General features: G+C 39.0%; 1 protein-coding gene across 8 annotated transcripts in view; it reads right to left on the bottom strand.

Annotated features, from left to right (window-relative positions):
* Nucleotides 1–2,332: 2,332 nt before the first annotated feature.
* BTRC (beta-transducin repeat containing E3 ubiquitin protein ligase) overlaps nucleotides 2,333–13,268 on the bottom strand; it is a 165,408-nt gene continuing 154,472 nt past the window's right edge. For all 8 annotated transcript variants that reach the window (XM_037497132.2, XM_037497130.2, XM_037497135.2 and 5 more), the window contains 5 exons: nucleotides 13,078–13,196; nucleotides 11,492–11,602; nucleotides 10,770–10,848; nucleotides 4,903–5,095; nucleotides 2,333–2,663 (listed from right to left, as the gene is read on the bottom strand). In XM_037497132.2, coding sequence (XP_037353029.1) covers nucleotides 4,934–5,095; nucleotides 10,770–10,848; nucleotides 11,492–11,602; nucleotides 13,078–13,196 — 471 coding nt within the window. In that variant the 3' untranslated portion in view covers nucleotides 2,333–2,663; nucleotides 4,903–4,933. The remainder of the gene's footprint in view (nucleotides 2,664–4,902; nucleotides 5,096–10,769; nucleotides 10,849–11,491; nucleotides 11,603–13,077; nucleotides 13,197–13,268) is intronic.

Consider the following 13,268-nt stretch of genomic DNA (forward strand, 5'->3'; position numbering starts at 1 on the left):
TGAAATCATGCAGAGATGGTAAGTGGGGTTTACCTTCTCTGGAAATGAACTTCTACTTACCTGATTATTTCTTCTACAATGAACTGGTAAATGACCCCCAGAGCCGAGAAATGTGACTGACTCAAGTTTTTCAGACCACTTAACTTCATTCCCATTTCCATCAGCAGCGGAGGACAACTTGGAGAATATCCTCGACAGAGCTAATGGCTCCCGACTGCAGGGTCCACCCTTGATCTCATTTATGATGTTCTGGACAAGCTTGAGCAGTCTGAGAAACAATGCACCTTCAACTGAACCTAGATGGGAGAGCAAAACCCGGGCACCAGTGAATATTCAACAGCTCCCACTTTCGAATAGCAGCATATAATAGGAGGGCTGGTACAGTTATGGCTATTGGGCAATATTTTGAAACAGCTCAAAACCCATGCCTCTTTAATGTGTTTTTCAGGGCTGACAGCCCTCTGCCTCATCTGTAGCAAAATCCTTAACCAATCAAAAAGTCAACACTAGTCAACACAATAGACAAGGAACCCTGATAGTGGCTAAATAGAAAACATTTCTCTGTAGCATTTGGTAGTAGGGAAGGGAATTACACTCAAGAAATACTTCCCTGGCAATAACATATCATTACATTGGGAATTATTTTCTGAATATAACCTGGAATTAAAATCTTAAAAACATTCAGAGCAGGAAAGGAAAAATGCTTAAGCTTAACCTGCCTCTCAATATGTAATACTAACATTCAGTCTGGATACATTTTGGGAAGAGGATACCTTCTTGCAAATCAGAGGCAAGAGTGAAGCTGGTTTTCTTTGTCCCTTCCCCTGTGCTGAACTAAAAGGTGGCCTGGCTTGTAGGTCACCTGCAATTGGTTTCCATTCTGATGTTTTTACAGTAGCTGGTTAAAAAGGGGCTTTCTTTTACGCAAATGCTTTGATTAGGAACACAAATAATGGCCTATTTCAAGGGACAGTTCGAAAGGGAAATATAAGACTCACTGTGGACTCAGACTTTTGACAGGTGTGCCCACAAGACACAGCTGGGGAAACAGGCAGGGTGCAGGTCCGTAGTGCTCCTGTTGCTCTCAGGTCAGGACAACACATGTGCCCTGAATCTGAAGCCCACACAGCTGCTTTTTTAGTGGCTGGGTAGCCTGGCCCTTGGTGGGGGGTTCATTTGTTTATGTTGCTTACCAACTGCCAGAGAAATTTTATTGGCTGGGGAGACTGTACAGCAAAATAAGGCCAGGAAGAGGAAGAAAAGAAAGAGAAAGCTGTTTGTGTCCCTTAATAAACCCTGTGTGCCAAACTTCACCCTGATCCTCTCTCTGGCAGCTTTACCTTTGTAAGTATTGGGTTTTGGAAGAGCAGAAGGAGGATTCTGCAGTGCAAGGTTGAGATTATTAGACTGACTTTTGAGAGATGATATTTAATGACCTAAAAAAAAAAAATCAACTTTTAATCCTAACTACCTCGTAAGTTACTCTGACCATGGTCGTGACAAAGATATAGGTACCTGTACAGGCCCTGATGAGGAAATCAGAAATGTGAACCATTATTAGAATGCACTGAGCGACTGGCTCTGGCCATTTCAAACCTTTCTGTAGGCTGAGCCTACCAGTGATTTAAGATGAAGTACAATGCTTTTTATTACACATCTAATTGTTAATGAGAGGAAATGCAATCAGCAACTCCTTTCCACACTCTACATGGAATCAAGGAGACTGCTGAGTCCAGAAAAGATGTGGCCATTGATGGAGCCCAGGAAATTTCTGCCTCCCTCCCCCCCTTTTTGGAGGGGGGTGCATTGGCAGAAGAGAGAAGAGTTGCAAATATGATGAGAGTAACCAGGTCTGAAAATCCGTTGTTGCCACACAAGGTCACTTGCAGCAAAGGCCTGGGTTTGAAATTTTGATGGAACAGCATTAAATTCTTCCAAATGTTGCATTTTCTAGCTGGTCTGCCTCATGCTATCTGAGGACACTCTCTTCATATTCTTTCTTCTCAGGTGAAGTAGGGAAACAGGTTGAAGAGAAGTGGGGGGAGAGGGGCAGAAATAGAGAACGATGGAAGGAAAGAGGCCCAGATCTTCCAGTGTGTGCATTCTCGTTTTCTTTCTTTCTTGCCCCAGAGGCTATACAGACAGCGGTCTCCTCCTAGGCATAGTGGGGCTGGGCCCATCTTTCCAGGCGCTGGGCATTCCTGTGGTTCACAGGGAGACACTGGATGCTGTCTGGCTTGAAGTTGTATCCCCCTGTTCCCTAGAAGTGGGTCGGTCCCAGTAGGCTATACAGGGAAACTAGTTCTTCTGCTTAATGGCAAAGCAAGAGAGATTCTGGCAAAACACTAAATATATTTATAAGTCATCTTTGTCTGGAACCAAATGAGGAAAACACAGGTGCGGAGGGGAAAGGAGGAGGGAGGTGAGGTTTAAAGTTCCAATCATTCACGAAAGATAAAAGACATCTTCTGATAGCAGCACTGAAGCAGTCAGCTGTGCTGAGCAGCCCGTCCTGGGTCGACTGCAGACCAACTGTGTCCCAACAGGAGTCTCAAAGCCCAGATCCTCGGCTAGTCCAGGAAAGTGGGTAGTAGTTTGATTATTACTGCTGTTGCTCATCCTGGTATTGGCAGATATGTTAAATACCACAACCTTAATGAGTCCTGTGTGAAAACAGAGCAGATAGTCATTAGTTCCTTTCCCTGTAATTCTTACTTGCACTATAAGGAGCATATTATCTTAGCTATCAATTGAGAGAAAGACTTGGTGGTCCTTCCTAATGCCTGCTCTCTGCACATGCCATGCAGAGCTTCTGCTAAAGGTCACATGCCCTATTTGGGGTCTTGGTGGGGCACAATGACATGATCAGGCAAACTGATTCTGGTGTCTTGAGATTGAGAGTGACTACAGTAGATGTAGTGACAAGCTTTCACATGCTCCCTACAGTGACAGAGTAGGTGAAGACAGCTCTGGGTTTCTGGCCTTGAGTGGCCAGGAAGATGGCTATGCCGCTACCAGAAGTGGGGGAGATGGGTGATGCTGCTTGGCTGGACAGCACCAGAGCTGTGGATGGGAAAAGTGATGGCTCAATGTGTTCCCCAGAAGTGCTCTTGGTACTCTCAGGTACAGATGTGTAGCGGGTGGCATGTTGAGCTGAGAGCTTAAGTCCTGAGATAAAGAAGCCCAAGGATGTAAGGAAGCCCAAGAAGAGGGCTTAGATAAGGAAAAAAGCCCAGACTCTTAGGGGATGTCTGTGTTTCAGGGATGAGTGAAGGAATGAGATATAAAGAATCAGAGTACTAGGAAGAATATTAAAAATGGCAAAATGTCATGGAAAGCAATGGAAGAGAAAGTTTTGGCAAAAGAAGGGATAGGTTGGGGTGGTTACACTGTTAATAATAATGACTACTTTTTACTTAAGTGTTATGTGCTAATACTGCTAAGGACTAACGTTCTTACATATAAACATCTTAATGCATTCCTCACAACAGCTCTGTGAGGTATGCACCTTCACTTTACTAATAATTTGCTAATGAGGTTTGCAATCCTAATTTTACTAATAAACTAGGGTTCCAGGGAAGTTACTTGCCCCAAGGCACACAGCTAGGATTCTCACCCAGGCCTGTGTATGACTTGCCTGAGGAGGCTGGCATATGAGAAAAGAGTGTGTCTTCTTTGAGAGCAGTGAGCATTGATGTGAACCAGGGGGTATTAATTTTGCAAGCTACTCACCACACTCTACCACACTCATAAGAAACCACTGCAAAAAGTGGACTAGATATGGCCTTCTGCCACAAGAACTGAGGTGGGAAAGGAGAAATAAAGATAGCAAGATAGCAATGCTCCCTGGTAGCAAGTGCAGTTGTTTTTTTTTAATTTTTTATTTTTTTTTATTTATACAAGCACTGGGTACAGTCAGAAGCGCAGGAGGGTGAGAGAATTCACCAGAGCTAGAGCGGGGAGCAGAGCAGGCAAAAGGACCGAAGCACACTGATGAGGGGAGCAGCGGGCGGCAGGAGAGGTCTGCGCGCCATGCGGGACCCTCCTCTGGTGGCCGGGGAGCAGCTGGGGATCGAACTGGCGCTGCAGAGGCTGCGGGCAGTTTCGCAACCTGGCGCTCAACCACTGCGCCACTGGGGAGGCCCAGCAAGTGCAGTTTTCCCAGAGCAGTCTAATGTATGTATTTGAACTGGTTGTGACACCAGGCATGACCTGAATATACCACTATATATGCATATATATAGTGCATATATGTATATATGATGAATTTTAGGACATTTTCCTGCCTTAGAGGGAGGTAGGAGACCAGAGTGGGAGAATAACACATGGAATTCTTACCAGCTACTGCTAAGGTCAGGTTTCTTTTCTTTTCTTTTTTTTTTTTTTTTGAGGGGGTGGGGTATAGGAATAAGCATTAAAAATACCCACCTTTCAAAATAAAATGACAACAAAAAGACAGCACTATGAAAAGTCAGCATGATATTTCACCAGGAGATTTTTCTACTCACATATGAGATATCACCATGGTTAATTTAAAAGTCTCTATTATAGGTAATGGTTTGACTTGGGGACTACAAATTCACAGGTTTTGGGGTCATTACCCTTAGTTTTCAAACTGATATAACCTCATTTCCTCAATACTACTACTAAATAAATGGGTCAGGAATTACTAATTCTACTACCCAGGATCATCTAGATCATTTAGGACTGAGGCTGGCTATCTTGATGAAAAGTAGCATCCAAAGTGTAGTCCAGCCCTGTCTCAAGCTGTTAGTTGCCCTGGTTTTACAGGACTTGGAGAGGTAAAGGGCATGAGATATCTGAATGAGCCAACAACCCCTTACAGCCAATATTCTGTTTCCTGAGCACAGTGCTAGGTACACAACTTTTTTCCCCCCATACCTGGGCAAATATGAGGTCAGTATATGATCATTTATCTGGAGATATAGGTGTATGTTCGAGAAGGGGAGCGGGGGGGTTCAGTCTGGGTAGCTGGGTCATTTAGGAAGTCCCAGATGAGGATTGTGTCATCATGTGAACTACTGACAATCTGGAATTCATCAAACTGAAGTCGGAAAACTCTTCCAGAATGCTCCTGAAAAAGCAGAAATGAGAATTTTTGAACTATTCAAAGCCAAAAGGATATATATTGAGCAACATGTCAAAAGGAGTCTATGGGAAGGCTATGGTATGCTGATAATTTTCTCTGTCTACCATTTAGCTGTTTTAAGAACACAGAGGAAAAATTTAATTTTGATTAAGGCAGGTTGGAAAATTAAAATATTGTGCAGTTTATTTCATAAACAGTCAAAACAATATCCACTAGCGCTAAGACAAGTTAGCACACTGGCTTCACATCATTAACTCTCCTTGGTTTAGGCTCAATGACAACATTCCTCAGTACCTGCCTGGGTTTATCCTCTTTTTGAATCTCTAAGATTTTTCTACAGAGGCCAATGACTGATGAGGAATGAGTAGTGTGCTAATAAATATCGACTAACCCTCCCCAATTTGTAAAACCATTTGCATATTTTCATGGTGTAAAAACTCCTACACTGGTCAATTTCAAGCTATCCATGTGAGGTCAACTAGCTTGCAAAATTTATAGAAATTTCACTTGGCTCTCACAACAATACAACAAGCCTGTTCTAGCATACCATTGGCAGTACTGTCCACCTGATCAAGACAGAGTATTTGTAGTGTCCTGGAAAGTACTGTCCTGCCCCTTATTTGCCAGTATTACTTTCACCCCAATGCTCTCCTCAGCAATCTTTTTTTTTTTTTGCTCATGAATTTCATTTCAGTACATTCACACAGTATGTATTCTTTTGTACTAGCTTCTTTTACTCAACAATATGTATAAGAGTCCTCTCTGTCACTACATCTAACAGTAGTTCATTTTCTTTACCTACTGTTGGTTGACATCCCATTATATGAACACAATACAATTTATGTTTTCTTTTGTTTGGTGGACATATAAGGGTAACTAAAGTTTTGGCTACTATACCAAAGTTGCTGTGGATATTTATGTACAAGTCTTTTGATGGATATATGTACACATTTCACTTAGGAGCAGAACTTCTGGGCCATGGAGTAGGCACATGGTTAGTTTTAGTAAATACAATGGAAACGTTTTTTATTAAATTGTGCCCCCTTGTGATCTAACAGCATTCCAGTTGCTCCAGATCTTCACCCACAAATTGATACTGTCGATCTTTTTAATTTTACCCATTTTGGTAGCTTTGTAGTAGTATTTTACTGAAGCTTAATTTTCAGTTTTCTTTATGAAGCCAAGGAAATTCCCCTCTATTTCTAGTTTGCTGAATTGTATTTTTTTTTCCTGCCATGAATGGATGTTCGGTTTTGCCAAATGCTTTTGCTGCATCTATTGATATAGTCATATGATTTTTTTCCCCCTTCTTTAGCTTTTTGATGTGATATAGTACATTGATTCTGAATATTACACAAGGTTTGCATACCTTGTGGAATAAATCCCACGTGGTCATTGTGTATAATTCTTTTCATACATTGTTGGCTTTGATTTGCTAATATTTTGTTGAGAATTTTTAAAATTTAAGAATTACTTAATTTGGCATATTACTTACCTTTTAAATAATTTCAGAAAATTTCCTTACCGTATAATCACTAAACATGCAGACAGTCACAACACTTAAATCTGAAGGAAATGGTTAAAAAAAATCCTACCTAATAAATTCATATCAGCCATGCAATTGTGTGTTTGCCTGTTACATTAGTATTTAAATATTTTAATTTTGAATTATGGTAAAAAACAAGTAACATAAAATTTACCACCTTACCCATTTTTAAGTATTCTGTTCAGTAATATTAAGTACATTCAATTGATGTACAATCAATATCCAGAACTTTTAATCATGTAAAACAAACTCTGTGCTCATTAAACAACAATTTTCCATCTCATACTTCCTCCCCCTGCCTCCACTCCCTGGTACCCACCATTCTACTTTCTTCTTATATATATTTGACTGCTTCAAATTTCTCATATAAATGGAATCAAACAGTATTAGTCCTTTTGTGACTGGCTTATTTCACTTATAATGTCCTTAAATTTCATCCATGTTGTAGCATATGACAGTTTTTCTTTTCTTTTTAAGGCTAAATATTATTCATATACGTAACTGTATGTGAGTGTATATATATCTATATAGAGTGTTTATATATATACATATATTTGTTGTTTACTTGTTCTTCTATTCACCTATGGATACTTGGGTTGCTTCCACGCACTCTTGTCTATTATGAATTATGCTGCTTCATTATGAACATGGGTATGCAATTATCTTTGAGATCGTTCTTTTAATTCTTTTGGATATATATCCAAATTGGGAGTACTGAATAATATAGTAATCTACCTTTATTATTTTGAGGTACTGCCACCTTGTTTTTTATAGAGGCTGTATCATTTTACATTCTGTACAAGAGCAAATGAGCTCAGAGATGAGCATCTGTATTTATTAGATTTTTTTTCCTTGTAATATATTTGTCTGGTTTTGATATTAGAGTAATTCTGCCCTCATAGAATGAATCTGGAAGTATTCACTGCTCCCATCTTCTGGAGGAGATGGTAGCAAATTGGTATTTATTTCTTCCTTAAACATTTGGTAGAATTCACAAGTAAACCCATCTGGGCCCGGTGCTTTCTGTTTTGGAAGGTTATTAATTATTGATTTAATTTCTTTAACAGGAACAAATCTATTTAGATTGTCTATTTCTTCCTATGTGAGTTGTAGAAGATAGTATTTTTTAAGGAATTGCTCTATTTAACCTAAGTTATAAAATTTTGGGGTAAGGAGCTAGTCATAGTATTCCTTTATTAGTATCCTTTTAATAGCCATGGGATCTATAGTGATGCAAAGCTCGGTTTAACATAAAAAAAAAAAAATCAAAGTAATATTCCAACAAACAAGGGTAAAATCCACGCGATCATCTCAATGAATACAAATAAAAAGCATTTACACAAAATGGCAACATCCATTCCTAATAAAAACTCTCAGCAATCTAGAAAGAAAAAAGAACTTCCTAACCCCTTGATAAATGAATATCTATGAAAAACCTATAGCTAACGTAAGTCTATAGATAAGCATATATAAAATGATGGAAGACCAAATGATTTTTCCCCCAGGAAAAGGACATCCATTTTAGTAGTTCTTTTGAATATTGAACAAGAAAGAAAAACAAAAGATACACAGATTGGAAAAGAAGTAAAAGTGTATTTCTATATACTTGCAATGAATAATCTAGAAACTGAAATTTTAAAATACCATTAAAAATATGAAATACTTATGAATAAATATGACAAAAGGTGTGTGAGAACTCTACATTGAAATATAAAACATTGCTGAGGAGTTTAAAAAGACTTAAATAAATGCATAGATATACTGTGTTCACGAGCCAGAAGACTCAGTATTGCTAAGAAGTCAATTCTCTCCAAATTGATGTAGGTTAAAAACAATCCCAACAAAAATCCCAGATTTGTTTTGTTGTTGAAATTCACAAACAGATTCTAAAATTCACATGAAAATTCAAAGGGCCACCGCCCAAAAGCTATTAAAAAGCTGCAGTAGCCATGTTACTATGATACTGGTATCATGATAGACAAAAAGAACAAATCTGAACAGATCTGTAAGTAGACCCAACATTAATTTCTGATAAAAATACAAAGGCAATTTAGAGGAAAAATGATAGTCTTTTGAATAAATGGAGCTGGAATAATCAAATATTGAAATAAATTTTGATCCATACTTTGTACTACCCTCCCAAATTAACTCAAAGAGAGTCATACACCAAAATGTAAAATTTAAAACATAAAACTTCTAGAAGAAAACAAAGGGGAAAATCAATTACAACCACTACACAACCAGTCAAATGGCATAGTGTTTTTTAAAACTGAAAATATCAAGTGTTATCAAGGGTGTGGAAAAATGGGACTCTCATACATTGTTATGGAGATGTAAAATGATTTTGCATTTGCAAACTCCCCAAATTGGGAAATAGCTTGGTAGTTTCTTTCCTTTTTTAAGATTTATTTATTTATGCATATAAGAACTGGGGTGTAGGCCAGAGGTGTGGGGGGAAGGGGTGAGAGGATTCACCAAAGACAGAGTGGGGAGCAGAACAGGCAAACTGACTGAAATACACTGCTAAGGGGAGCAGCGGGCGAGACAGGAGAGGTCTACTGCGCCATGTGGGTTAGCTCCCTGGCCACTTGGGATTGTACTCATCCTGGCTGTGCTGCAGTGTCTGCAGATAGCGTCATAGTGCTATGACTTAACCCCCTGCACCACTGGGGAGGCCCCCTAGCTTGGTGGTTTCTTTAAAATGCAATTGTATACTTATCAGAAGACCTAGAAATCACATTCCTAGATATTTACCCAAGAGAAAACACTATGTATATACAAAAAATTACTGCAATTCTAGATACTGCAATGAATAATCTAGAAACTGATAGTGTATGGGGATATTTTCAGTATCATCAAAAACTGAAGACATTACAAATGTCCTTAAGTCACTGAATGAATGAATAAAGTGACTCATCCCCATAATGGAATACTATTCAGCAATAAAAGGACACAGTAACAATACGAATGAATCTCAAGTCAGGTGGAAAAAATCAAACATAAAAGGCTACATACTCTATGATTTAATTTATATGACATTAAGACAAAAAAACTGTAGGAATAGAAATCAGATGAATAGTTGTTAGGGGTTGGAAGGAAAGGGGACTGATACAAAAGAGCATCACTTTTGAGGTAACATAAATGCTCTGTATGGTGATTGTGGTATGTACACCACTGCAAAATTCATACAACAACACTAAAAAGGAGGGCAAATTTGGTAGCGTGTAAATTATTAAAAAAACAGACTTAGATTAACTGTAAATGTAAAAAGCATGAAACATGCAGGTATAGCACATCTGTTGCTGAAAAACGAACTTTAATTCCAACAAGGAAGACAAAGAAATGTACCTCTTTCTTCTCTAGAGCAAGAAATTTTGAGACTCTAGATTCAGAACTCTGGGCTTCAAAAGCTTCCTCACATCTTTTTCCTGAGTTGTGCAAAAATTCTGTGCTCCCTGGTGCCCCACCTAATCTTTTCTTTAATGAAAGCAGCTTTTAACCTTAGGCCATTTTCTAATCCGGGCCTTTGGTGAACACCCTGATAAAGAATGCTGTGCTTTCCACAGTGACATTCCTCCTTATAAGTTACATCCCTCCCTAAATGTCGAGATGTCCAGGCAAGGGGTTATATGAGGAACAAAAAAGGCAGGATTCAAGTTGCTGGAGGCAGCATGCCTTCAATAGGATGCAGAACGTGGCTGACCAGGGGGTCCACGCAGATTCCCATGGCACTTTTTGTAGGCACAGGTGTGCAGGTCCTCAGCTTCTGGACAGGTTCCAATTTGAGTAATTATGTTCCCTCTCCCTAAGTACCCCCTACTGTTTCTGGTGGATACAGAATTCTTATTCACTTCCTGTACTAAACTGTTGTGTAGAGTTGCTGTGCAGCTGTTAAGCAGCTGCCACGTTCCTCTCCATATATAGTCTCTAAAGCACTTTTGGATGAAAGGCACTATATAAACATATTTTATCGTCACATAGTGGTTGCCTTCCCACTTAGTAGTAGGCTATATAAGGTTCTAACCATCAAATCCAGATCTGTATTCCATAGCACAGGAATGCTTAATTTCTTCCCCTTTTTGCTCCCCAAACCCCTCCAAACAAGGCTCTTACCACAAGGGTCCGTAGACAGAGAGTCCCTGCAGGAGCACGGGGGTCTAAAGCAGCCACAAGATCCCATACTTTAATTTTTCTAAAGATCAAAAGGGGGACAAAAATCTCAGTTTAAAATGAAAATTAAGGGGACACTCGAAGAATGGCAAAAAGTCACAGCAACAAATACTTATGGTGAATGTAATTTATATGATAAATGTAGCTCACAGGAATATAAATACACTTTTTTGTTTTAGAGACTTGGCTGTCACATTCATTCTTGGGAAGAGGTTACTGAACACATTGTTAGTGAAATGACAAAAGAAGTGAAGACAAAAGAGCTACACTTTTAGAAATTACTTAAAGAGATCAAAGTTCAAGATCCAACCATACTAAGCCCCAAAGCCACTGTACTCCAATGTTTCAGTTTTTCGAATAAGTCACTCTTTCATAAGCATATCCTGTTATACTGGGATTGTCCAGTTCTTTGCTTTATAGGTTAAAACAGACAAATATAACCAAATAACCAAAATATTAATGAAAATCGTGAGCAAGCAAGTGCAATCAAACCAGTGCAAAGAACATTTTGGAGGTGAATACAAAGATAAGACATGAGAAATAATGCATCAGATCCTTTCCGTGAAATATAAATTCTTTTAGAGAAGAGGAAGGGCTATATTGAACATCCTAAAGCAAGAATGACTGAGATGTACATTTTCTTTAACTCTTGTTAGCAAACTCACCCATCATAGGCGCCACTGACTATTCTCTTGTTATCAAATCGAATACAGCGCACTAATTCCTCATGGCCTTCTAACACCCGTAAACAAGCACCACATTCTATGTCCCATAATCTGGAAGAGAAAATTGAGTCAAGTGAATTTTTACCAAGACTTACATATTTCTTTTCTAAGCTCAGAAGGTAGTAATAATATACTTCATATCTTAAAAAAAAAAATTACAAAATCAACATCCATACAAAGATGTATTGCTTTCAGTGTAATTTATTTCCTTTCTGCCATATAACTCAGGAAGAAAAAAAGAGTGATTTAAGCTCAAATATAGTATATATTTTCCAAGCACAATGCTTTATATAATTCTGTAACTAGGATCTCTAAGACATAAAAAGGCTGAGTTCAATCCACACAGATGCCTGTGAAAGAAATGACCAAGCCAAGAAAAGTAATGCTTCTTGAAAAAGCCAGTAAGAATGTGATGCGGTGTCAGTGACGTCCTGTCCTCAGCAAAGTACATCCACCTCACTGAGGACACTTTACTCCCTGCCCAGAACAATCTGTCTCATATAATAGAAACACAAAGTTAGTCCTCAAAAACTTAATTTCATACTAATTTAAGAAATTTATGCTTTCTAATCAATCTAAGTGATTTCTAGGAATGAAAATTTCCTTAGAAATAGCTCTATCTTTTTTTAAAAATGGTTTTTTCATCCTTTTTGAAGAGAATTGAAAAATCTTCCAATTCTATTCATATCTGTGTCATTCATCTTTATGAAAATAACAAAAATCACTTTGATTTGTAAGTTCTTCATTAATTTCAATGACTGGGTAGCTCCTTGACCAATGTATGTGATACTAAGAAAACAAAATGCAGGGAGTTAAATTAAAAAATGTTTTTTGAACAGTGGTAGAGAGAAAAGGCCTTTAGCTATTCATTTGCAATTTTCTTTTTTTCTTCTTTTTTTTTTTTAATAGAGGCATGTTTTATTTATTTATTTATTTATTCATTTCTTTGTTTTGTTTATACATGCACTGGGTACAGTCAGAAGCGCGGGAGGGTGAGAGAATTCACCAGAGCCAGAGCGGGGAGCAGAGCAGGCAGAAGGACCAAAGTACACTGCTGAGGGGAGCAGCGGGCGGCAGGAGAGGTCTGCGCGCCATGTGGGACCCTCCTCCGGTGGCTGGGGAGCAGCCGGGGATCGAACCGGTGCTGCAGAGGCTGCGGGCAGCTTCGCAACCCAGCGCTCAACCGCTGCGCCACCGGGGAGGCCCTCATTTGCAATTTTCAACTGTAAACAGGAGAAATTTAAGGAAGAAGGGTCTTCAATCTTATCTATTTATCCATCTTGCTGACTTCCTCATTCAAGTAGTACCTTTAAGTAGGTCTATCTGGTGATAAAATTATTACAGGGAGGAAACACCTCAACAAAAAGCTTTGCTGTGCTGCCTCTGCTTGGGGCAAACTTTTGGCCTTATAAGAAGCTATAGAAAGGAAAAATATAAACATAAGCGAAAGATTTGTTTGATCTATGTGCAAATAATGAATGGCAGGGTAATACTGATCCCTTCTGGGCAAGGCACCTGCTGATCACCTGATAGTGTTGTCAGATGAGCCACTCACGACCAGCCTGTCTCTGTACTGCAAACAGGCGATGCCACGTTTGTGTCCGTTTAAGGTCCTTACAAATTCACAAGTACTTGTGTTCCATACCTGAAACAGAAATCAGCATTTGGCAGGTGATTTAGTGCTGTAAGTAGTAAAATTTATGGCAACTGGAGTCTT

The sequence above is a fragment of the Talpa occidentalis genome, unplaced genomic scaffold (assembly GCF_014898055.3).
Source record: "Talpa occidentalis isolate TD23 unplaced genomic scaffold, MPIMG_talOcc4v2.1 talOcc4.8, whole genome shotgun sequence".
In the NCBI taxonomy this organism is placed as follows: Eukaryota; Metazoa; Chordata; class Mammalia; order Eulipotyphla; family Talpidae; genus Talpa; species Talpa occidentalis.